Source organism: Rana temporaria, chromosome 6 (assembly GCF_905171775.1).
Source record: "Rana temporaria chromosome 6, aRanTem1.1, whole genome shotgun sequence".
Lineage (NCBI taxonomy): Eukaryota > Metazoa > Chordata > Amphibia > Anura > Ranidae > Rana > Rana temporaria.
This window is the reverse complement of record NC_053494.1, coordinates 143,836,409-143,862,820: the sequence shown is the minus strand read 5'-3', so window position 1 is coordinate 143,862,820 and position 26,412 is coordinate 143,836,409. Positions and strand designations below refer to the sequence as shown.

The window sequence follows — 26,412 nt, the reverse complement described above, 5'->3', positions numbered from 1 at the left end:
ACCATTTACGATATTCCCATTCCATCGCCCCACGACAGCTTATCCGATAAGCCAGCAGACATCAGACACGATCCATCTAATTTCCCCAGAATAAACGAGACATACGCTCTGTTCTCTGGTTTCAAAATGTATGAACGAATCTTTAATGGTATCTTAGCTTTCTTATATACAGTACAAGTATGTTATAGTTAATCACAGGGACAAATAAACTCTCCACCCACACATCACACAATGGGGCTTCAATCACATTCTTTTAGATAATGACATTCAGAGGAGTTAATTATCCCCCAGGCGTTCCGTCTCCGACAATAAGGGATTCACCTGCATAATACACATTCCTTTACTAAACATATTTGACATGCTAATTCCCTACCCCTGAAAGAAGACATCTGACCTTCAGACTGCTAACTCACAACACCTCTATCATCAATAGACTTTTCACACAAAACAGTATTGGCATTGAAGGAGACACTCTTATTGACCGGTTGGGGGGTCAGAATGAAATCACCTGTAATATGTCCAGATCTCCTGCAATACATGAATTATCAGTAATGTCCCATCTCATGTAATTTATAATTAATATTTCTCAGTCACCCTATGCCCAAAAGGGGCATAGGGTGACCCTAGACCCAAGAGTCATTAGTGACGCTGGCACAGGTGTACCCCCCATCCTTCAAAGGTCCCTGGGTGTCACGGGGCCATTCTGTTACAAGCATGAACAAGTAAAGATAGGCATTAACCAAATCAAGTGATCAGTAAACAACAAAAAAAAACCATAGATAAATGGCCATAGGAGTCATACAAATATTAATCTGATACAGTTCAGTGATTAGACTAAGAAACAGCCTAGGGAAATGTGGCAACCAAGAATTCAACATTACCATGGATTGGGTCAGAGCTAAAAGAAGAGAAACAAGGATAATGAAAGGCTATGGTAAGTAAGGGGCAAAGGAAAAAGGGGGGGGGAGGAAGGAAAAAGGGAGGGAAGGGGAGGGGAGGGGGAAAGGAGCAGTGTGGGTCAGTAGGGTACCGTACACAAGGTACAATAGATAACCCTCAGTTATATACTGAGAGATATCAACACCTAAACAGTAATGCCCTGCACGTCTATCCAGTCAGCCCAAATGTTGTTGAATTTAGCAGGACAGTTTTGGCTGATGTACGTAAGCTTAAATAGCGAAAGAGCCCCATTGACTGCCACCTTCCAGACAGAAACGGTGGGCGGAGTAGGCAGCTTCCATTTCAGCAGGGTTTCCCTTCTAGATTAATAGGTCGGAAAGAAAAGCAGATTTTTTGATTCTCCTAAATATGTAGGACCCTCTGGTGTGTTAGAGATGGTAGTGATAGTTTTTTTGTTAGTGTAGGTAAAATATTGGCAGCCAAGTCTGGGGTCAGGGTGAGTTATGCAGGGAGGCTGGTATGACTCAGCAGGCAGCATCTCTGGTATCTCCCCCTACTTCTGGAACTTAGGAGAAACTTTCAGAAGAATGGGAGAGAGGTTAGGAGGAGCTGCCTGGAGTATACATGAGGGCCCTGACCAATCCACAAAAGATGGGTTGACAGGGGGCAGGCCACCCTTATAAATACTCAGGGTAAGCCCTGCTGGACAGGAAATAATGGGTGGAAGCTGGATATGGAGTGCTAGGAGGCTGCCAGAGACAATTGTGGTTTCCTCTCTAGTCTGGGGCCTCGGGTTTGGGTTTGGTTGCTGGAGGGACCCTTTACAACACATGGAGGAGTCCTTCCTGGATGCATGGGAGCAGGGGTGAGGACAGCGGGAACCAGTGAGCACATCCAAGAGATCTCCAGGGAGAAGACAGCCTAATGGCTGGTGAGTATGACAGTCTGGGATGACTGTGGGAAGATTAGCCAAGAGGGCTAGTGAAAGAAGCAGCTGCAGCCAGGTAGGCTGGCAGTGCCTGAAGAGGCTGGAAGGAAGAGAGGAAAGATCCCTGGAGCTACACATCCACGGAGCCCCATGGTGGTATGAGAGAGGCTACACCCCAACTCGGTTCACTCCGCCCCTTGGGGCTTAGTCAGTGCCTATAGCGGTGGTGCTGGGATCAGTAGCCACAGGAGAATAGCTGGACACTGGGACTTTTTCTACACGGTCCCTGCCTATAATGGGCAATTGCTGGAGCTGACAGAGTGCCCTATCAGACTCCATATAAACCGTGTTCCAGCTGGATCTGTGATTTGTTTTGCAAGCAAGTTTTCTGCAGGAGGCAGAAAAGGAGTGAATATAGAGATTGTACTTAGAAAATGTATATAGTTAGGTGTTTGCAAGTCAAGAGGGCATCCAATAATATCCCTATCCCCATCCAAGTTTATTCCCCTCAATAAAACAAAACACTGGACTGTTTCCTGACTGCAGCGTGCTTGCGAAGATGCAGTGTGCCTGGCTGTGCAGGGTTGGGGATCCCTTTCTGACTCCTTAGGGGGTGCACTACAAATGTATAAAAACTTGTCAGATCTGCATACAATCATCTAATTTAGGAATCATGACTTCCTATTTTATTGAAGTTTGTGATTGTCAGCAGACCAGATAACTCTATGGGGGTTATTTTCGAAAGGCAACTCCACTTTGCACTACAAATGCAAACTACAAGTGCAAAGTGCACTTGAAATTGCGCTGAAAGTGCACTTGGAAGTGCAGTCGCTGTAAATCTGAGGGGTAGATCTGAAGTGAGGGGAAGCTCTGCTGATTTTATCATCCAATCATGTGCAAGCTAAAATGCTGTTTTTTTAATTTCTGTTGCATGTCCCCCTCGGATCTACAGCGACGGCACTTCCAAGTGCACTTTCAGTGCAATTTCAAGTGCCCTTTGCACTTGTAGTTTGCACTTGTAGTGCAAAGTGGATTTGCTTTTCGTAAATAACCCCCACGTGTAAAAATTGGAGAGCATCAAACAATGATGCTCAGCAGTTCTGCTTTGATTATCCCTATTCAGTCTGATCAGAGTCTGACAACCGTGAAACCATCAACTTAGCACCACCTACCATTATAGCAAGCTCTGCCCAACCAATTATTACCTTGAAAGTGAAAAACTTAAATTATGACTTTTTGTAATAGCAACAGAACATAATGTTACCTGAGAATTCGCCCAAGCATGTCAGTCTGTCAGTGTTTGTATTAATCTACTCTAATCCATGCCCTTAACCACTTAAGCCCCGGACCAAAATGCAGGTAAAGGACCAGGCCCTTTTTTGCAATTCAGGACTGCGTCGCTTTAACTGACAATTGCGCGGTCGTGCGACGTGGCTCCCAAACAAAATTGGCGTCCTTTTTTTCTCACAAATAGAGCTTTCTTTTGGTGGTATTTGATCACCTCTGCGGTTTTAATTTTTTGCGCTATAAACAAAAATAGAGCGACAATTTTGAAAAAAAAATCAATATTTTTTACTGTTTGCTATAATAAATATCCCCCAAAAATATATAAAAAAATTGTTTTTTTTCCTCAGTTTAGGCCGATACATATTCTTCTACATATTTTTGGTAAAAAAAATCGCAATAAGCGTTTATCGGTTGGTTTGCGCAAAATTTATAGCGTTTACAAAATAGGGCATAGTTTTATTGCATTTTTATAAATTTTTTTTTTTTTACTACTAATGGCGGCGATCAGCGATTTTTTTCGTGACTGCGACATTATGGCGGACACTTCGGACAATTTTGACACATTTTTGGGACCATTGTCATTTTCACAGCAAAAAATGCATTTAAAATGCATTGTTTATTGTAGAAATGACAGTTGCAGTTTGGGAGTTAACCACAGGGGGCGATGAAGGAGTTATGTTTCACCTAGTGTGTGTTTACAACTGTAGGGGGGTGTGGCTGTAGTAGTGACATCATCGATTGTGTCTCCCTATAAAGGGGATGACACGATCGATGCAGCCGCCACAGTGAAGCATGGGGAAGCCGTGTTTACACGCGGCTCTCCCCGTTCTTCAGCTCCGGGGACCGATCGTGGGACCCCAGCGGCGATCGGGTCCGCGGGTCCCGCGGTCCCGGAGCTTCGGACTGGGTTGCGGGCGCGCGCCTGCGACCCACGGCTGGGTAGATGTACAGGACGTACCTGTACAAGCATCTGCCCAGCCGTGCCACTTTGCTGACGTATATATGCAGGAGGCGGTTGTTAAGTGGTTAAAGGGGTCGTAAAGTTTTTTTTTTTCTAAATAGGTTCCTTTAAGCTAGTGCATTGTTGGTTCACTTACCCGTTCCTTCCATTTCCCTTCTAAATGTTTTTTTTCTTTGTCTGAATTGCTCACTTCCTGTTTCTCCTCAGTAAGTTTGCCCCCATCACCTGAGCTGTTCTGGCTGGGTGTTAGTCAGCCAGAACAGCTTACGGAGGAGAAACAGGAAGTGAGAAATTCAAACAAAGAAAAAAAACATTTAGAAGGGAAATGGAAGGAAAAGGTAAGTGAACGAACAATGCACTAGCTTAAAGGAACCTATTTAGAAAATAAAAAACAAACCTTTACAACCCCTTTAAGTGTCTTCCAGGGTGACTGTCAGTCTGTGTAAATGATGTCAGCTGATTGCATTCTAACAAATAGCGTGCCACCTGCTATAAATAAAAAATATCAGCATTCACCTCAGGGCTTATATCTGAGATGTTCCATAGAATCCCATCCACATAATTGAAGTTTCTTTTTGTTTCCTCTGTGTTATAGCCCCGAGTTTTACACAGCAGAAAGCACAGATTCTCTCAGAGGGATCAATGGTGAGCCAGCTATAAAATCTGCTATAATTACATCATGGAGCCTTAGACCAAATTCTCCTGAGAAGGGGTCACAATCAATGCTGGAATGGTCCCTGCGTGCTGCCCTTTAAATACTTTATATCACGATTGGGTTATGGCGATCTCCCAGGCAGGCAATGAGAAAAACCAATGAAGGAATTACAGGGGCCTTTAACAGCCTGAGATTTATAGCCCTTCTCGTGCACGCTAAACTCCCCATTCTGTCTTCCAGCAGTGTCTCCGCGACAGCTGGCCAGTGACAAGGACTGCGGTGTGTATTTGAACTCCTTTCACTAATAAGGATATCGCTCCCATTTCCCAGCTTCTTCCTGCAGTTTACTGACCTAAAGGTCCAATAAATAGTCACTGAAATACACGTGAACTGACAGAAGAGGTACATCAATAGAGTTACAGGAAAAATAAAATATACTTTTGGAAATGTAAAAACATAGTAATAAAGAAAGCATATGAGAAATCCCTACTGCTGTCACTCATATTATTGCTTATTTTTATTTTCATTGCTTTTATTTTTAAAAGGGGAATTCCAACTGAAGTAAGAATTTCCTATATACACTATGGGCCAGATTCAGGTACATTTACGTTGCTCCCCCGCGGCGTAACGTATCTGATTTACGTTACACCGCCGCAGGTTTACAGCGTAAGTGCCTGATTCACAAAGTTCTTACCTGTAAACTTGCGGCGGTGTAGCGTAAATCCGCTCGGCGCAAGCCCGCCTAACTCAAATGGGGCGGGCACCATATAAATTAGGCGAGTTCCCCCGCTGAACGTTCTGCGCATGCGCCGTGTTAAAATTTCCCGACGTGCTTTGCGTGAAATTACGGCGCCCTGACGTTTTTTTTTAACTGCGACGTGTGTTACAGCGTTTAATATTCCCGGACGTCTTACGCAAAAAAATAAAAAAATTTAAATTCGACGCGGGAACGACGGCCATACTTTAACCTGGCTGTTCTAAAGATAAGCCATGTTAAAGCAGGTGTAACTTTGCGACGGTAAAAAACCGACTAGCGACGACGTACGAGATTGCGACAAACGCGCGGATCTTCGTGCATTGCCGTAACTAGTCATTTGGAATCGCCACCTAGCAGCCGGCCTAGAATTGCATCCTAAGATCCGACGGTGTAAGTCAATTACACCTGTCGGATCTTAGGGCTATCTATGCGTAACTGATTCTATGAATCAGCCGCAAAGTTAGGACTGGCGGATCACAGAGATACGACGGCGTATCAGGAGATACGCCGTCGTATCTCTTCTGTGAATCTGGCCCTATATTACCAAAAGTACACATCCCAGTCTTAAGGCCCGTACACACGATCGGATTTTCCAACGGGAAAAGTGTGATGACAGGCTGTTGTCTGAAAATCCTACCGTTTGTATGCTTCATCGGACAATTGTCAGATTTTCCGCCAACAAATGTGGGATAGCATGCTTTAAAATTTTCCGACAACAAATGTGTGATGTTGAAGTACAAACACGCAGAAGCAATGCTCACCATAACACAACATTAGCAGAAGTTGCTCAAAGGGTGGCGCTAAAGAGCTGAAAAACAACACAGTTTCATGTTTGTTGGCCGACAATTCTTTGATGTTTGTATGCAATACAAGTTCACGGCCAACGCCCTTCGGACAAAAGTCCTACGCTTTGTCCATGGAAATTTGATCGTGTGTATGAGGCTTTAGACTGTAGGATTGAATATTGAGTTGGCCCACCCTTTGCAGCTATAACAGCTTAAACTCTTCTGGGAAGGCTGTCCACAAGGTTTACGATTGTGTCTATGGAAATGTTTGACGCATTTGTGAGGTCATGCACTGATGTGAACAAGAAGGCCTGGTTCGCAGTCTCCAATCTAATCCATTCCAAAGGTGTTCTATTGGGTTTAGGTCAGGTCTTTATGGACCTTTGTGCACTGGTCCAAATCATTTGGGGGAGGGGGGGGATTATGGTGTGGGGTTGTTTTTTAGGGGTTGGGCTTGACCCCTTAGTTCCAGTGAGAGGAATTCTTAAGGCATCAGTATACAAAGACATTTTGGGCAGTTTCATGCTCTCAACTTTGTGAAACAGTTTGGGGATGGCCCCTTTCTATTCCAATATGACTGTGAACCAATATACAAAGCAAGGTCCATATAGACATGGATGAGCGAGTTTGGGGTGGAGAAACGTGACTGGCCTGGCCTGAGTCCTGACTTCAACCCGATAGAACACTTTCGGGATGAATAAGAACGGAGACTTTGAGCCGGGCCTTCTCAACCACATCAGTGCCTGACCTCACAAATGCGCTTCTGGAAGAAGGATCAAACATTCCCATAGACACACTCCCAAACCTTGTGGACAACCTTTCCAGAAGAGTTGAAGCTGTTATAGCTGCAAAGGGTGGGCCAACTCAATATTAAACTAAGTTAAGACATTTGTGTTTTTAATAGTAGGGACTGGCTATCATGACAGTTTTTTTATGTCTGCATTGGGGAGATTTGCTTTTACTCTGTCCTAGAGACACAACAGGAAACAAGTCAAGGAAAGTCCTCTCTTAAAATAGATCTTCACCAATGAACAAACTTCCCTCCTCTCCATCCCTTCTTCCCCCGGCTACACAAATGCCTCTCTTTTTGTTTGTTTGCTTGTTTACCTTTTTTTCGTGTACAGTGTTCAGTCCCAATCCCCATGCATTTCACTTGGTGAATGACATGCACTGTGCTCTCTGACTTTAGCGCGTTTCACACCTCCGTCTGGGCGTCATCAGAAGCTTCTGATGACGCCCAGTGGGAGGGGCAAAACGCGTAAAGCTACGGAGTATCTGTTTGTATGCCAATTTCTGCACGTTTTAAAAATTTGGATGTAAGTGCAATGATTTTAAACCTTTTACAATAACATTTGCAGTATTACACTATATGCCCTCTTTCCTCCATTTGTTTAAACCATACCATAATGGATTTTACTGATCACATGAGCCTAAGGGATTCGGATTACCAGGAGGAGGATAGGAGATACCCCTCCTTGAAGACAAGATACACCAACCTACTCTGTGGACGGGAGTCACTATTCTGACGTACGATACAGGTGTATTTACCATTTCCATCTGCTGAGTGGGGACCCAGGAGGAGAGCATTGGAAGTCACCAGAAAATATTCTTATAAATCTCAACTTATATGTCACCAGCTCAGCATTCCACACTTGATGGACTTTTATTGACTGCACTTTATTTTGCACTATATTAGCACTGAGCGCGTTAGTATGATACATGTGTTGACATAAAATATTGTGTGTAATATCTATCTATCTATCTATCTATCTATCTATCTATCTATCTATCTATCTATCTATCTATCTATCTATCTATCTATCTATCTATCTATCTATGTATCTATCTATCTATCTATCTATCTATCTATCTATCTGTAGATCACAGGAGCAGTTTAAATTATTTTTTCACTTTTTTGGGGTACTTACCTTACAATGCAGCAGCAGCCCTAACATATTAATTTTATATTAATTTTATATATATTACCATAGCGCAGTTCTTCAATTTTATTTTTCTAGGTAATCAATGTACTATGTATTGCTCAGTAGTAATGAGAGAATCTTCCCGGGCTTCAATCTGAAGGTTTAGCAAATCATGTTTTAAATTGGTGAATACGGTTAGTAAATTCTGGCCATTTTTAGGACTAATATGCAAACTACTGGCTCTAAATTCTGGTAATTTTTAGGACTATTAGGCAAAAGACTGGCTCCAAGGATTAAAAATAAGTGGAAGCGCACACCAGACTGCCATCTCAGGTTCTAATATGTTAGAAGGGCTTTAGCTTAGCCCCCACCTAAGGCCCCGTACACACGAGAGGATCGATCCGCTGAAATTGATCCGCGGATCGGTTTCAGCGGATAGATCCGCTGGTGTGTACGATCCAGCGGATATTTATCAGCGGATATATTTCGGGCCGACCGATTTCCAGCGGATAAAAATTTCTTAACATGCTAAGAAATCTATCCGCTGGAATCGGCTCCAGCGGATCGATCCGGTGGTCTGTACAGACTCACCGGATCGATCCGTCCGAACCCATCCCTCGCATGCGTCGTAATGATTCGACGCATGCGTCATCATCACGGCGACGGCGCGACACGTCATCGCGATGGGAATTCGGCGGAGGACCGTATCCGCGGATAAATCCTATCGTGTTCTAGGCATTCGCCGCACCACTCTAATTTCATAGTTGGCTGTTGGGCAAGATGGGTCCTTATGACATCTGTGATGCCGCGTACACAAGATCGTAAATTCCAATGGAATAAAATCAGATGGAATTTTCCGTCAGAATTCCGATGAAGCTGACTTCCATCAGTCTTGTCTACACACTGTCAGACTAAATTCTGACCATTCAAAACACGGTGACGTAAAACGCTACGACGAGCCGAGAAAAATGAAGTTTAATGCTTCTGAGCATGCGTCGACTTGATTCTGAGCATGCATGAATTTTTCTCCGACGGAATTCCACACAGACGATCGGAATTTTCCATCTGATTTTTTTTTTCATCTGAAGAATTTAAAACATGTTCTATTTTTTTACTCCGATGGAAAAAAGTCAGATGGGGCCCACACACGATCGGAATTTCTGATGAAACAAGTCCATCTGACTTTTTCCATCAGAAAATCTGATCAATTGTATGCAGCATTAGGATCATCGGGTTGAACGTGGTGGAGCTTTGAGTGGTGCTTTTGGTTTGAGTTTTTAAAAATTTGGCAAAATTAAATATATGTGAATGCTTTCAATAACACGCTTGGGGGATGCTTTACGGGTTGATGGGGAGATTGCATATTTAATATTTCCTTATTAAAGTTGTCTAGTTGTTATACAATAGAAAGCCTCTAATATCCTGGTTACCTTAGCTGACTTCATACCAAAGGAATTTGATTTCAAACTGACCAAGTCCTTAAAAGGCCATATTGTTGCTTGCAATGGGAGTTGACCTTTTCCTTACATTCAAGTTCTGTATATACTACAGCAGTAATTGTAATATTCAGTCTCGTATCATAGCTTGCTATCATGCATGCGTCTGTAATCACCTGTGCCACACCGCATGAAAAGCAGTGGTGAAACAGCATCTTTAGTTAAGTGTTCTTGTTATATTTTCTAATATGATTAGATTGTCATCTGTATCTGTCATTACTTAATTAAATGTTACACTTATAAGTATTTCTGTGATCTCTCTTTGCATATATCGAATACAACCCCAACAATTTAAACTATCACACATCCATGATAAAATATGGGTGTATGTGATGTTACAGAGCAGTATGGTTTTTACAGAAAGTCACAGCAGCAGCATACATTGAGGGGGCCGGATTCAGAAAGAGATATGACGGCGTATCTCCTGATACGCCATCGTATCTCTGATTTCCGCCGGTCGTATCTATGCGACTGATTCAGAGAATCAGTTACGCATAGATATCCCTAACATCCGACAGGTGCAAGTGTCTTACACCGTCGGATCTTAGGCTGCAATTCCAGGCTGTCCGCTAGGTGGCGCTTCCGAATTTTTACGCAAGGAATATGCAAATGAGGATTTACGCCGATTCAGAAACGAACGCTTTTTTTTTACGTCGTTTGCGTTCGGCTTTTTCCGGCGTATAGTTACCCCTGCTATATGAGGGGTAGCTAATGTTAAGTATTGCTGTCGTTCCCGTGCCGAGTTTTGAAATTTTACGTTGTTTGCGTAAGTCGTTCGCGAATACGGCTGGACGTAATTTACGTTCAAGTCGAAACCAATGACGTCCTTGCGAACGGCGCATGCGCCGTTCAAACAAAACGTAAAAAAACGCAGGGTCAAGACACATTTAAATAAAACGCGCCCCCTACATCCCCATTTGAATTACGCGGCCTTAGGCCGCAACACATACGTTACGCCGCCGTAAGTAAGGGCGCAAGTTCTTTCTGAATAAAGAACTTGCGCCCAAAGTTAGAGCGGCGTAACGTATCGGAGATACGTTACGCGGGCCGGACAGATACGCTCAGGTATCTGAATCCGGCCCACTGTGTATATTTATCTGTGGAATTGTTACTTTTTCAAGTAGTTTAACAGTGAGGCACACTTTTTTTAATCTAGGTCTGTTTTGTTTAACAGATACAAATTGGCCTATAGTTCACTGTAGGTGTCCCTGATCTCACTAATGCAAAACTGCCTCTTGCTAGCCAATTTCTGTCAATTTCTCATTAAGAATTAAGAGCCCACAGAGGATTCAGCAGAACAAAATTAGGCGACAGCAGAACATTTGTAATGAGTTAGAAGTGTCTAAAATGTACTAGAAAAAAGGAATACAGGCAGCTGTTTTACTACTTAATTGGAAAGACCAAAGAGGTGGGTACCCCATACTCATTCACATAGGGTGTGGGGTCCGGGATCTGGGGGCCACCTTGTTTATCTTTTTAAATGTTGGCATGGGGGTTCCCCCCAAGGATCTGATGTGGATTTTGAGGGGGGCCCCAGGCTGTTTTGTTTTTACATTTTTCAGTGGGGTTACCTTGAAATCCATACCAGACCAAAGTTTTTTTTCTTTACATATATTAGATTGGCTGCAGCAGGTTCTATACATGGTACAGATGCGCCACTTTACATGCAGACTAAGGTGACCCCCCAGGCACTATATTCAAATGAGTTTTTCTTTTTTATTGTTTCACTTTAAGCATCATTAAAATCACTGCTCCTTTAAAAACGTTCTTTTAAAAAAAAAAAAACATTTGCATTGATACTTGTCACCCAGAGCCTTACCCATGCCCCCATACCCTTTTTTTTGTCCAATAACTCACATATAAGCTTTCAAAATGGGGACTTTTGATTTTTCAGGTCCCATAGATTTTAATAGGGTTCACTGTTTGGGTCCAGAACTTTTTCCATGTTTGTTATGGTGCGAACCGAACCGGTAGGTGTTCAGCCCATCACTAACAATCAGAGTTAAAGTACAGTTTCCTAACTGACCTCAGTCTCTGCCTATGTAGTTTGTTAGCTTACCTTTGCTTTCTCTACAGCAGCCTCCATTCCAGTTACACTATTGATTCTCTGTGCCAGGCCCCCTTTCATATATAGTGAGGGGGCTGGCTCAAGGAACCATCTTACTGGCCCTTCTAAGCCTATAGTATAAAGGTTATGCAGTGCATTATGGTTTAAAAACTGGATGTGCCAAAGGCAGATGCATAATGGGACTTATAGTTGCGCAACAGCTAGAGGGCAGCAGGTTGGAAATCCATAGTTTAAAAAGACTACAAATCTCAAACTTATAGGATTCGTCTCAAACCCATTGTAGAGGTGAACCAAAATATATTATACAGCAAGATTTTACTGAAAGCAGAAGAATATGGGCAAGGGACATATCATATTACCTCATCGAGTTTTGCCCTTGTGCTGATTCTTCTGGTTTTAGTTTTAGCTAAATTTAGGGTTTAACAAAACAAGATATCAACATGTGTAAGGAGGCTATATGTATAACTCTGGAACTCTGGTCGCTAAATTTGAATAAACCTGCATGTAGCGCTTCCCCTGCAATGGTCCCTCTTGGTTGCCCTGACCTTGCATGCTCCCCAAGCCCTCTGACACTCTGGGTTCTGACATATTTAAAGCAGACATGAAATGCAAAGACACCAACAATTAGTAAGGTTTGCAAGTTAACACTTTACTGGGAAAATAAGTCAAACAGGCAATAACAGACACAGGTATAACCCAAGTTGCGTGAAAATGCAGCTAAATGAATTTACAAGAACACACAGAAATATAACCATAAGAGTAAGTCCCCTTTCACACTTATACGACTTGCAAAATCGTATAACAATTCATTCTCCATTATTTTCAATAACTACCATTCATACTGGCACGACTTTAAGTTGTGCCTACTTCAGAGTAGTCCTTGCACTACTTTGGTCTGATTTTGATGCCACTTACACAGGCATTCATCGAAATCGTGGCCACGAATTGCGGCAAAATCGTGGCCGCGAAATCGCGGTAAAATCGCGCGACTTTGAAGTCGTACAAGTGTGAAAGGGGGCTAAGACAAATTGTTATCATGAATTGGTTGAGAAGGGATTTCTGACCCAAGAACAAGAGGGAGAAGAGCAGGCTTTAAGGTTAGTCCACCCACTCTAGGCCCTGATGCCAAAAGAAGTAGGGGGTAATTGGCATAATCATCTGTGTAGGAGTTCCCCTTTAATAAAAAGTAATGTACCGGTAATAGTTAGTAATTTATGTTCTGAAACAGGTTCTATAAGCAGGGTCTTTCTTGAAGGAAGGAGGTCCTTGAAATGTCGGTATCCTTAAAAACAGTGTCAGAGATAAGATAGGTTGCTGTGTTCCAATCCAGCAGATACCTTGGTTCTGTGAGGAAAAAAGTCCCTAAGCAGGCTCTTGAATGATAGCAGCAAGTTGTGAGGCACCCGACTGGCCACTCAGTAACTTACTGATGACTGTGTGGGTGTGCAGGGAAGGTGGACCTGAACAGCAGTGAGGCAGATGCAGTGGCAGCCACAGCCATCCTGCATCCAGCGTTGCAGTCCCCAGAGCAAGAGGTCCCAGCCCTGTCTAGGCTGCTGTGCCCGCCAGCAGCACCCAGAGTGACAGCTTCTGGCTCTTGCAGCTTTAAAGCCCATGTCCAAGGAGAGCGATCCTGCCCAGAATTCCTTTTGCCTTTGTAGTTTCAAACAGTATACAGTCTATGGTAACTTCAGGTCACGGACTATGTGTCCCACAATCATCTGCTTTAGTGAATTGCTTAACCTCTGCATCTAGGAAGTGATGTGATAACCTCCAGGTTGAGCACTAGAGAAAAGGTGCTCCATGTATAGCATTATAAGAAGTGTCTCTGAATTAGAATACTAACGCAGCCAGCGCCTGGCTACATTCAAATAATGAAATGGTTGTTTTTTTATTCCAAATTCAATTTCTTATATGCATTAGGATAACATCTATAAAGTCTACTGTCTTCCAAGGTTTGTTCATTCTAACTGCTCATTACATAAAAGTCTGCTAATTACTAGTTGATGGGCTCACATCAAGAAGTCGTATTTGTAATAGATGAAACAAGAATTAGCTGTGAGTCCGTCCACTGCAGCAGAAAAGGGGCAATTACATTTCAGGCCAGTGTTTGCCCTCTTCTCAGACTTTGCAGCACAGCGTGGCTTGTACAGTAGAGCAGTATCCAGCAAGTCATGCCTAGAGAAGTCGTAGATATTTGGCACCTATGGAGGTTAAGTGTGTCCCAAGTAAACACAGCAGGTTCCCAGGTCAGGAGGGCTGTATAAAAAAAGCCATCCTTAAAATCTTCAATGCAGATATCATCTAGGAGACTGCAATTTTCTCTCTAAGAGTGGAGTGAGGTAATCTGCAAGAGACAATGAGGTGAGGTAGTACATTTGGTGCAACAGAGCAGAGGAAATGTAACATCCTTTATTTTGTCCATCCTGTGTTAAGTTCTGTTTGTAGCTTTCTGTGCCCTGAAGTCAGATTACGTCATCACACTATCTGTCTATCATTCACGGCAGCAGAATCCTTCCAGCAAAACTGTGTTTCTTCCACTCTGAACCACTCCTGCCCCATTGCCCCAGGATAGTGGCCCAATTATTGGCAGTTGGGAATGTATTGAGGCAATGTTTCCCAAAATGTAAGTGTGTTTGTTTGTCACTTTCAGGTAGGCTGTGTTGGGCCCATGATTTGTAGTGATGGCCTAGGGTGACTATACTGCTTAAAGCGGTGTTTCACCCTTAAAAACAACTTTCTAGCATGTCATTCAGCATAGTAGCGTGAGCTACAGTATGCCTTTATATTTTTTTTGGCGCCGTACTCACTGTTTAATCGCGTAGTAAAGTTTCAGAGTCCCCGCGGGGAATGGGCGTTCCTATGCAGAGGGTTCGTGATTGACGGCCGGCTATGGCGCGTCACGCTTCACGAAAATAGCCGGAGTAGGTCTCGGCTCTTCACGGCGCTATACGGCGCCTGCGCACAGACATCGGAGCTGACTGCGCAGGCGCCGTGAAGAGCAAACACCTATTTCGGCTATTTCCGTGAAGCGTGATGTGCCATAGCCGGCAGTCAATCACGAGCCCTCTGCATAGAAACGCCCATTCCCCTGAAACTGTACTACACGATTAAACAGTGAGTACGGCGCTAAAAAAAAATATAAAGGCATACTGTAGCTCACGCTACTATGCTGAATGACATGCTAGAAAAAAAAACATTTTTAGGGAGAACCCCCGCTTTAAAGTGTTACTAAACCCACAACAGTAAAATCAGTCTGTATATGCAGCATAGCATGCGTGTTATACTCATTGTGGAACTTAAGGGTTAATCCTCTGCATAAAAGCTGTTTTTATCCTGTATGCACAGATCCTTCCCTCCTGCACTGTCTATTTGGGGGGAAAGCCAGCTAACACAGGCAGAGTAGACAACCTGCACATGCTTAGTTGTGTCTTTTATGCTGGAGAGAACAATTACTTGTTCTTAGAGATAGCCAGGCCACACGATATTGGCATCACACATGTGGGCGTGTATACAGGCTAAAGTGGAAATCTCCACCTTCCTGAACTCTCAGCACTGGAGAAACTGTGCAGTTTATCACTGACCATGGTATACAGATCATACAAAAAGGGGTATAGAGTGGCACTTGTCTAATTTAATAATAATATTTATAAGCTGAGGGTTTAGTAACACTTTAACCACTTGCTGACCGTCTCACGCCAATATACGGCAGCAAAGTGGTTCGTTCCCACAAATTGCTGTATGGGTACGCCTGTATGGCGGGGAACCCGGTGCGTGTGGTCAGCGGGTGCGATCGCGTGCACAAGAGCAGGAATGAGGGTTTGTGTGTGTAAATCCCTTTTCTGTCAGGAGAGAAGTGACATATTGTTTGTTCTTACTAAGTAAGAACAACGATATGTCTCCTCCTCTAGTCAGTCCTATCCCCATACAGTTAGAACCCACATAGGAAACACACATTTAACCCTTTGATCGCTCCCTAGTGTTAACCCCTTCCATGCGAGTGACATTTACACAGTAATCAGTGTATCAGTGTATTTTTATAGCAGTGATCGCTTTATAAATGTCAATGGTCGCAAAAATGTGTCAAAAGTGTCGGATCTGTCTGACGCAATGTCGCTATTACTAGTAAAATAATAATAATAATAATAATAAAAATGTTATAAATATTTCCCATAGTTTGTAGATGCTATAACTTTTGCGCAAACCAATCAATATACGCTTATTGGGATTTTTTTGTACCAAAAATATATATAAGAATATATATTGGCCTAAACAAAAGAATAAATAAAAATAAAACACTTTTGGAGATATTTATTATAGCAAAAAGTAAAAAATATATATATTTTTAAAAAAATTACGCTATTTCTTATTTTATAGCTCAAAAAAAAAAAAAAACATAGAAGTGATCAAATACCTCCAAAAAAAAGTTATATTTGTGGGAAAAAAAGGACATACATTTTGGATGGGTACATTATCGCACGTCAGTGCAATTCCCAGTTAAAATGAAGCAGCGCCGTATCACAAAAAATGGCATGATCATTAGGCAGCCAATTCTTCCGGTCTGTAAGTGGTTAAGGGAATTTATTTAGCGCTAGGTGCGGTGCTTCTTTTACAGTTATGTTTTTCTTGGGGTCAGGGATTAGAGAGTTTACTTGCAATTTTGGGATTAATGTAGGGATTACGTTTTAAGGAGCTAGCAAAGTGTTGGCTCAAATTGGGGGTTAGAGTTAAGTTTTAAGGTAAAATGCAGGTTTAAAGGGTCACTAAAGGAAAAAAAATGTTTTGCTGAAATTACTGTTTACAGGGTATAGAGACATAAAAGTTAACTGATTCCTTTTAAAAATGATTAAAAATAGATTAAATTCAATCATATAATGTGCCTGCAGTTTCACTTTTGTTTTTAAACTGGTTTCATGTTTCTGTGAAGTAAAGAGACCCACAGAACAAAAACAAACAAATCCAGGGCAGTTTTTTGTTTTTAAAATGAATCTGATTGGTTCTGAGGAGTTTTAGACACACAGCTTGGACCACAGTGAAAAGCTGCCATGAGATTTTTCATAAGGAGCCAGACAAGCAGGAAGTGTGGAGATCACAGCAGAATTACAGCAACTTCAAAGCAAAAACGAACAATGAGGACATGAAACCAGTACTGCAGTAAGGTAAAGGAAGCTATTTAGCTAAAAAAAAAAATCCTTTAGTGATCCTTTAACATTTAAATGAAACTATGGGCCTGATTCTCAAAAGAGATACGCAGACTTAACTGCTGTTCAGCCTGCGTATCCCTGTGCCTAACTTTGGAAACGATTCTCAAAAGGCTTTTTCCAAAGTTAGGCAGAAAATCTGACATGTGTAAGACACTTACACGGTCAGATTTTAGGATGCAGTACCACATCCGCCACTGGGGGCATTTCTCATTGAAATGCAGCTTTGCGTATGCAAATGAGGACTTAAGCAGATTTTCAAAGCATTTCATCACTGTGATTTCTGCCTAAGTTCCGAATTTGCCTGCGCAAAACTAGGGCTGGTTTTATAATGTGGAAAGTTAGTCACACATTGTAAAGGCCCATTCCAGCGACGGCATTTGGTATGCATTCCCGAGGGAGAACTCCACGGCAATTTTAAAATTCAAAACCGGCATGGGTTCCCCCCAGGAGCATACCAGGCCCTTAGGTCTGGTATGGGTTGTAAGGAGACCCCCCCACGCCGAAAAATTGACGTAGGGGGTCCCCCTACAATCCATACCAGACCCGTATCCAAAGCACGCTACCCGGCCGGTCAGGAAGGCAGTGGGGACGAGCGAGCGCCCCCCCCTCCTGAGCCGTGCCAGGCCGCATGCCCTCAACATGGGGGGGTTGGGTGCTCTGGGGCAGGGGGGCGCACTGCGGGCCCCCCCACCCCAGAGCACCCTGTCCCCATGTTGATGAGGACAGGACCTCTTCCCGACAACCCTTGCCGTTGGTTGTCGGGGTCTGCGGGCGGGGGCTTATCGGAATCTGGGAGTCCCCTTTAATAAGGGGGCCCCCAGATACCGGCCCCCCACCCTAAGTGAATGGATATGGGGTACATCGTACCCCTATCCATTCACCTGGAGGCAAAAAGTAAAAGTTAGTAAACACACAACACAAGGCTTTTTAAAATAATTTATTATTCTGCTCCGGATGCCCCCCCTGTCTTCTTTATTAGCTCTATTTCCAGGGGGGGCTTCTTCTTCCACTCTCCGGGGGGGTTTCTTCTTCCGCTCTCCGGGGGGGGGCTTCTCCGCTCTCCGGGGGGGGCTTCTCCGCTCTCCGGGGGGCTTCTTCCATCTTCTCCCCTCTTCCGCTGTTGACTCGGCGAACCCTGGTTCTTCTCCAGCTGTCCGGTGACTTCTTCTTCAGCGCTGGCTGCCTGCTATGTTTGTGTGTTAGCTCAATTAGTAACAGGCAGCCGGCGCGGTCTTCTGTGACGTCAGGGTCTTCTGTTCTTCTCCCCTCTTCCGATGTTGACTCGTCGCATCTTGTCGCTGTAATGATGGAAGCGTGCCTTGCATCCCATTTATATAGGCATCACCGTCCCATCATGCTCCGGTAGGTACCCACGTGGTGGGTGCACGTGGGTAGGCACCCACCACGTGGGTACCTACCGGAGCATGATGGCTGGGGGTGAACCCATGCCGGTTTTTTCTTTGAAAATTGGCATGGAGTTCTCCCTCTCAGGAATGCATGCTGAGCGACGCTGTCTTTTTTTTTATAATTATTTGTTTTCCCGGCGCTTCTTTTTTTTTTCACCCGTCGCAACTTTAGTGTCCCGTCGAAATTCTCAAAGCCGCCCGGCGTTAATTACGTTCGCGCGCTGCACGTCGGGAAAATGACGTCACACGCATGCGCAGTACGGCCGGCGCGGGAGCGCGCCTCATTTAAATTTTAAACGCCCCCAGGAGAGGAGGACCGCCTTACGACGGCGGCACTTAAGTTACACGGCCTGAAATTTCTAGGTAAGTGCTTTGACGATCGGGCACTTAGGTAGAAATTTTAAGTCAGTGTAACTTAACTGCTGAAATTTAAGTTAGGCAGGTTTTTTGAGAATTTGGCCCTATATTATTAGTGGGTTAATTTTAAATACTTTTTTAAAAAAGATAAGGGTGCTTTTACAAAAAAAGGGGGTTGTCAAAGTTGTGGCACTTTATGTAAAAGTGCACACATCCTATAAAATTATAATTTGTTTTAAACTGTTGTATATTTCCCCTCCCAATCTTTGCTTAACAAATAACCTTTTAATACATCACAAAGGATTCCAAGAGGATCATGGGTTAGCTAAAGCCAAAGAAAAGAAGACAAAACTTGGTTTGAGAGTCAGTCTGTCTGATAAAAACACAGGGCCAGATTCAGAGAAGAAGTACGCCGGAGTATCTGCTGATACTCCGGCGTACTTTCAAATTTGCCGCGTCGTATCTTTATTTGTAATTCACAAACAAAGATACGACGGCATTTGGCTAAGATCCGACAGGCGTACGGCTTCGTACGCCTTCGGATCTTAGGATGCAATACTACCGCTGAGTGGATATTGCGTCGTTTTCCGCGTCGGGTATGCTAATTAGCTGTTTACGGCGATCCACGAAGGTACGTGCGTTCGTCGCATTCTCTTACGTCGTCGCTAGTCGGCTTTTCGCGTCGCAAAGTTACGGCTGCTATTTAGGTGGTGTAACAATAGACAGCCCATGTTAAAGTATGGCCGTCGTTCCCGCGTTGAATTTCAAATTTTTTATTTTTTTGCGTAAGTCGTCCGGGAATACGAAAGTACGTAAGGCACATCGTCGTTCAAAACATTACGTCGGGGCGACGTCATTTTGCGCAAAGCACGGCGGGAAATTTCAAAACGGAGCATGCGCTGTACGTCCGACGCGGGAACGTGCCTAATTTAAATGGTCCCCGCCCCATTTGAATTAGGCGGGCTTGCGCCGGATGGCTTTACGCTGCCACAAGTTTACACGCAAGTGCTTTGTGAATCAAGCACTTACAATGAAAACTTGCGGCGGAGTAACGTAAAGGACATACGTTATGCCGCGGTAATTTTTCGTGAATCTGGCCCACAGACTTTGCCATCTGATAAGGGATACTTCATTGCTGTAAAAATGTACTGACTAATCAGGCCCCCTTTAGCATAAGTGAAAATGATGACACGACACTTCACATGTGATAGGTAAATCTACAGATGATCTTGCATACCAATAAGATAAGTTTTAAGGTAAAATGCAGGTTTAAGAGTTAGTTATTTCTTTATAGCTTAACATTTAAATGAAACTATATTATTAGTGGGTTAATTTTAAATACTTTTTTTAAAAAAAGATAAGGGTGCTTTCACAAAAAAGGGGATGTCAACGTTGTGGCACTTTATGTAAAAGTACACATATCCTTTAAAATTATAATTTTTTTATAACTATTTTATATCATCCCCCCCCCCCCAATCTTTGCTGTACAAATAAACGTTTAATACATCACAAAGGATAACCAGAGGATCATGGGTTAGCCAAAGCAAAGAAAAGCAGACAAAACTTGATTTGAGAGTCTGTCTGATAAAAAGACAGACTTGGCAATCTGATTAGGGATAAGTTATTGCTGTAACAATTTATTGACTAAACAGGCCCCCTTTAGCTTACGTGAAAATGATGGCACAACACTTCACATGTGATAGGTAAATCTACAGATGATCTTGCATACCAATAAGATACATTTTTTCCTGGGGGATTCAGTCTTGGGCACCTAGAAGGGAAAATAGAGACACCCTTCCCTATTAGAGGCTTAACCTCTCTCTCCTCTCCCCCCTCCCCCGATGCGTCTCTCTCGGGATCCGACTAGGGATGTGTACCCTACAGAATACCCAGCAGCACCGGAAAAAGGTTTAAACTGACCAAGTACATCCCAGTCTCCACTGCAGCTGCCTTATTAGTGGGTTCCACCACTTTGTTTTTCGTTTTCACGTCCTCTGCGTCCTCTGCATAAAAAAAAAAGAAGATTGCAGCAAGCCCTCTATAATTAAAGCGGGAGTTCACCCAAATTTTTTTTTAACATTAGATTGGGCCTAATTACGGGAAGCAGAATCGGGTGTTTTTATTAAAATCAATGCAGTACTTACCTTTTTTGAGATAGATGTTCTCCCGCCGCTTCCAGGTATGGTCTTCGGGACTGGGCGTTCCTATTTGATTGACAGCCTTCCGACGGTCGCATACAGCGCGTCACGAGTTGCCGAACGTTCGGCTACTTTCGGAAACTCGTGACGCGCTGTATGCGATGGTGGGAAGGCTGTCAATCAAATAGGAACGCCCAGTCCCGCACAAAAGGTAAGTACTGCATTGATTTTAATCAAAACACCCAATTCTGCTTCCCGTTATTAGGCCCAATCTAATGTTAAAAATAGATTTTTTGGGTGAACCTCCACTTTAAGTCTTGATACACCACTGTCTGTCTGACCCATTTAGTATAAGCTGAATAGGGTCCATACGTTCCGGTAGGCCTCCTTATATCTCATTTGGTGGCAGAAGTCTTTCACAGCGGTGATTCTTCTTCTTGTTTATTGGATGATAGTCTATAGATCATCATTACTTGGAATCACAACGTTTATGGACTCGCTTAAATGAACTATATAAAAGTTCTCTTATTTTTTCACACTTTTCTTCATTTATATTTTTGATTCACTATGATCAATGATTTTGTATTTTCATGTTTTAGCGCTGCACTTTTTATATTTATATTTTTTTCACAAGTTGTCTCTTGTAGTGCTGGCTGCTTTCGTTATATACTCTGAACACTAAGCTTGGTTTTACACCATTTACCAATATTATTTATAGATAGTCAGGGCTTTTTTTCAGGGGGAACTTGGGGGAACTCAGTTCCATCACCTCTGGCTCAGACCCTTTGGTGCCCGCTCACCACAATCACTTGTAAACACAGAAGTCTGGTTTCTGTGTTTACAAGTGACAGCTCTGCACTCTGTGTGTAAAGCTATCCTGGTATTTAATGCCCCTTTAAGACCCGTCTACTGTTTTTGAAATCTGAACGGGGTCGTGGTTGAGTTCCTGCACCTATTTTCTAAGAAAAAAAGCTCTGTAGATAGTACTTTATGTCATCATAATGCATCACTAGTAATAAAGAAAAAACTATTTATGAAATAACATTGCAATTCATAATGGAATGACCTTAAAGCAGTATTATCCCCAAAAGTAAATAGGTATTATATTTCAGCTTACCAATACTTATGCGGTGGTTTCATTCGTTTTCTGTAATAGGCTTTCTTTCTTTTATTTCCACCTGGTGATCCAGCCAGTAGGTCTGTTGATTTTCAACAAGATGTCCTGTAGATGTAGCAGTTGGGGGGTTTAGGCAAACCATTTAACACTGACAGAGGTGCTTACACTAATCAGAGTTTATTTATTTACTGTGTGTAAAACCTTTATTCCAAAAGGAACAAAAACTGTTGCTGTAACTGCTTAAGGCATCATCTTTCCATCTATTAAATCTTCTGCCCTTGTTGTTTTAACTTTGGGTAGTAAAACATTTATTTTCTGCCAGTAAATACCTTATACAGCCCACTTCCTGTTTATTGCCTAGTAAAAAGCCTAGGTTGATGACATCACACACAGCTCTCTCTCTCACTCTTTATTAGAGTTTGCCAGGAAAGGAGGAAGAATGAGTCATAAGAGGGCCAATCAGTGCTGCAGAGCTGGAGGTGTGTGTCTGTGTAAATTCAGGAAGTGAATAGGCAGCAGCTTCAGCAGCCCACAGTTAAAATGATTGCAGCCAGACTTGGTGGAGGGAGATTTCTGCTGCATATTTGGCAAGTACAGAATCACAGTATATATAAAATAATATGCAAAGTGGTTGGAGGGAAGCTTCAAAAAGGCAAAGAAATTTGTATTACAAATTATGTGAGCAGACTGCAGTTCCTCTTTAACCACTAGCCGACCAGCCGCCGCCATTATACAGCGGCAGGCCGGCTATCCTGCACAAATTGCCGTAGCTGCACGCGCCCGCTGCATGCTATGGGATTGTGCCCGCGGGTTGGGCGGACTCAAAGTCGAACCCCCATTCTGATGGGGGACATGACAGAGATCTACTGTTCCTAGTCACCGAGTACAGTGCTTTCTGTCATGTCCCTAGCAGCCCATCCCCCTCACAGTTAGAACTCACCCAGGGAGCACATTTAACCCCTTGATCGCCCCTAGTGTTAACCCCTTCCCTGCCAGTGTAATTTTTACATTGATCACTGCATTTTGATAGCACTGTTCAATGTAATAATTTCACTGGTCCCCAAAAAGTATCATTTGGGGTCAAATTTGTCTGACGCAATGTCACAGTTACGCTCAAAATCACAGATCGCTGCCATTACTAGTAAAAACAATAAAAATAAATAAAAGTCCCTAAATTTATCCCATAGTTTGTAGACGCGATAAGTTTTGCGCAAACCAATCAATTTATGCCTATTGAGATTTTCTTTTACCAAAAATATGTAGCAGAATATATATTGGCCTAAATGAATTTGTTTTTTATACATTTTTTTGGGATATGTATTGTAGCAAAAAGTATAAAAATATATTGTTTTCAAAATTTACGCTTTATGTTTGTTTATAGCGCAAAAAATAAGAACCGCGGAGGTGATCAAATACCACCAAAATAAAGCTCTATTTGTGGCAGAAAAAAGGATGTAGATTTTGTTTGGGTACAGCTTTGTGCGACCGCGCAATTTACAGTTAAAGCTACGCAGTGCTGTATCGCAAAAAAATGGCCTGGTCATTAAGGGTGTAAATCCTTCCGGGACCTCTTAAATATGAGATCTAGGGCAGTGTTTCTCAACTCCAGTCCTCAAGGCGCCCCAACAGGTCATGTTTTCAGGATTTCCCTCAGATGAAATGGCTGTGTTAATTACTAAGGCAGTGAAACTGATCAAATCACCTGTGCAAAATGATGGAAAGCCTGAAAACATGACCTGTTGGGGCGCCTCGAGGACTGGAGTTGAGAAACACTGATCTAGGGTCAAAAAGAAAAATACAAAAAGTCTCTTTTAGAGCTATAGGCGGAAGTGACGTTTTGACGTTGCTTCCACCCTGCAATGGTATAGAGCTGAATTGGGGTCATCTTCCCCTACCTCAACTCCATACTAGGGATGCAAAGGAAGAAACGTATATGGACAGCCGAACTCCAGTAAGTCTAAAAAAGACGTGCCCTTTATTGGGTAAAAAGAAAATGCACTACAAAAAACAGCATACAGTGGGAAATAAACAGCTGACGCGTTTCACATTGAACCTCAATGCTTAGTCATAGCTAAACAAAATGGCTGGATTGGGGGGGGGGAGTGGTGACTGAGGTGACCAGCACTTTCTTAATGAAAAAATGGCAGATAAAAAAAATATGTTATCTGCCATTTTTTCACAGTGGCTCAGTGAGGCTGCAATTTATGTTTTTTTGGTAGTCAGAGAAGGCAAGCATGGCTCAATAACACACAACGTTACGTTTGTGTGTTATTGAGCCATGCTTGCCTTCTCTGACTACCAAAAAAAACATCAATTGCAGCCTCACTGTGCCATCACATGCAGCCACTGTGCCAACACAGGTCGCCACTATGCCCATCAAATGCAGCCACTGTGCCCATCAAACGCAGCCACTGTGCCCATCAAACGTAGCCACTGTGCCCATCACATGCAGCAACTGTGCCAACACACGTCCCCACTGTGCCCATCAAACGCAGCCACTGCCCATCACATGCAGCCACTGTGCCAACACACGTCACCACTGTGCCCATCAAACGCAGCCACTGTGCCCATCCAACACAGCCACTGTGCCCATCCAACGCAGCCACTGTGCCATCACATGCAGCCACTGTGCCAACACACGCCGCCACTGTGCCCATCAAACGGCAGATAAAAAAAAATGTTATCTGCCATTTTTTCACAGTGGCTCAGTGAGGCTGCAATTGATGTTTTTTTGGTAGTCAGAGAAGGCAAGCATGGCTCAATAACACACAAACGTTTTTTTTTAAAAAAACGTTTGTGTGTTATTGAGCCATGCTTGCCTTCTCTGACTACCAAAAAAAACATCAATTGCAGCCTCACTGTGCCATCACATGCAGCCACTGTGCCAACACAGGTCGCCACTATGCCCATTAAACGCAGCCACTGTGCCCATTAAACGCAGCCACTGTGCCCATCAAACGCAGCCACTGTGCCCATCACATGCAGCAACTGTGCCAACACACGTCCCCACTGTGCCCATCAAACGCAGCCACTGCCCATCACATGCAGCCACTGTGCCAACACACGTCACCACTGTGCCCATCCAACGCAGCCACTGTGCCCATCCAACACAGCCACTGTGCCCATCTAACGCAGCCACTGTGCCATCACCTGCAGCCACTGTGCCAACACACGTCGCCACTGTGCCCATCATGTAATACATACAATTATTGAAAAAAAAATTGAAATAGGGGGAAAACAAAGAAAAGTCATTTTCGGTTATGGACTGAATTTTTTTTTATTTCGGTTTCGTTTTGGTTCTGAAATTTCCATTTCGGTGCATCCCTACTCCATGCCACTGATGGGAGCATACGTCATCGCCTCCACAGCTGCCGGCAGCTCCGGTAAGTGGCGGAGGGCACTGGACTGCCACAGAGACCACTTTTATCTTAAACCGGACCGTTCACTGAAGAAGAGGATACCGGGGTTATGGTAGCTAGTTTCTGCCATACCAAAAACGATATACCTCTTGTGCTGACGTAAATTGCTGTGAGCCGGTCCGGAAGTGGTTAAAGACTGTTAGCTGGAGTTTGGCTTCAATTTGTTAGTGGATCTACATCTGCTAGTGCATCTAACACTCCCCTCCCCCATGACTGATAATGATGCCGTCCAAAGGTGTCTCTGTTGCTCCTTCATACAGAGGTAAGTCACTCTAATACAGGAGGTGTGTTACTGGCCAGATCACCAGGTGAAAACGTAAAAAAAAAAGTAAAAAAAAGTCTAAAAAATAAATAATGAATGCAGCCACCACAGGTAATAAATGGTAAAGTGCAACATATTATATTTTTGGTTTGGGGATTAATACCACTTTAAAGACACAAAGCAAAATACCTGCATGCAGACTTTTGCTGTATTCCAATGCAACGTGAAGCAGTAAATCTGACCCTATACAATGAATAATTACCCTGGAGCTATATCCATGTGATACATATGTCAGGAACTGGCTACTTCATTTAGAGACAGAGCACAAGAGTTAAGATCTTTGACAGAGTTCCAATCATGAGAAACTTTTAGGTTAACACATTTTATAGATTATTCTTATATTCATGTGCTTTGCTATCCATCACTCATTTCCTATTTTGTTTTTCATGCTATGCAGGTACAATGCCAATAAATAATCAGTACACCTGTCCTCTAGTGTATATTGATCTTTTTTGCACACCGTACTACACAGTGGTGGTTGAATATTGCTGATGCGGCATTTCACATATATTCACATGCCAAAGCATTTGTGCTGTATAGGAGGGGAGCTGCACATTTATCAGGTCAATGCTACAATGAGATTGCAGTGGACTTGTTCTCTTCAAGGTCACTGCTGACACTCGGCTTTAGTCACAGAAGTGGCAGCTCCCTATGGCTGTCGCAGAGAATAAAACCAGTCAATGGTTTTGG

At 43.1% G+C, this 26,412-nt stretch overlaps 1 protein-coding gene across 3 annotated transcripts in view; it reads right to left on the bottom strand.

Moving 5' to 3' along the window:
- The window catches only part of VWC2L (von Willebrand factor C domain containing 2 like), a 317,351-nt gene that overhangs the window by 16,726 nt on the left and 274,213 nt on the right, over window positions 1-26,412 (bottom strand). Inside the window, exons 4-5 of one of the 3 annotated variants that reach the window (XM_040357479.1) lie at window positions 21,982-22,086; window positions 12,785-14,106 (exon numbers count right to left, since the gene is read on the bottom strand). The exons of 1 other annotated variant lie outside the window; for it this stretch is intronic. In XM_040357479.1, the coding sequence (XP_040213413.1) occupies window positions 22,001-22,086 (86 nt within the window). In that variant the 3' untranslated portion in view covers window positions 12,785-14,106; window positions 21,982-22,000. Of the gene's footprint in view, window positions 1-12,784; window positions 14,107-21,981; window positions 22,087-26,412 lie in introns of those variants that run through there. One more of the 3 variants, XM_040357480.1, reaches the window with a different exon arrangement.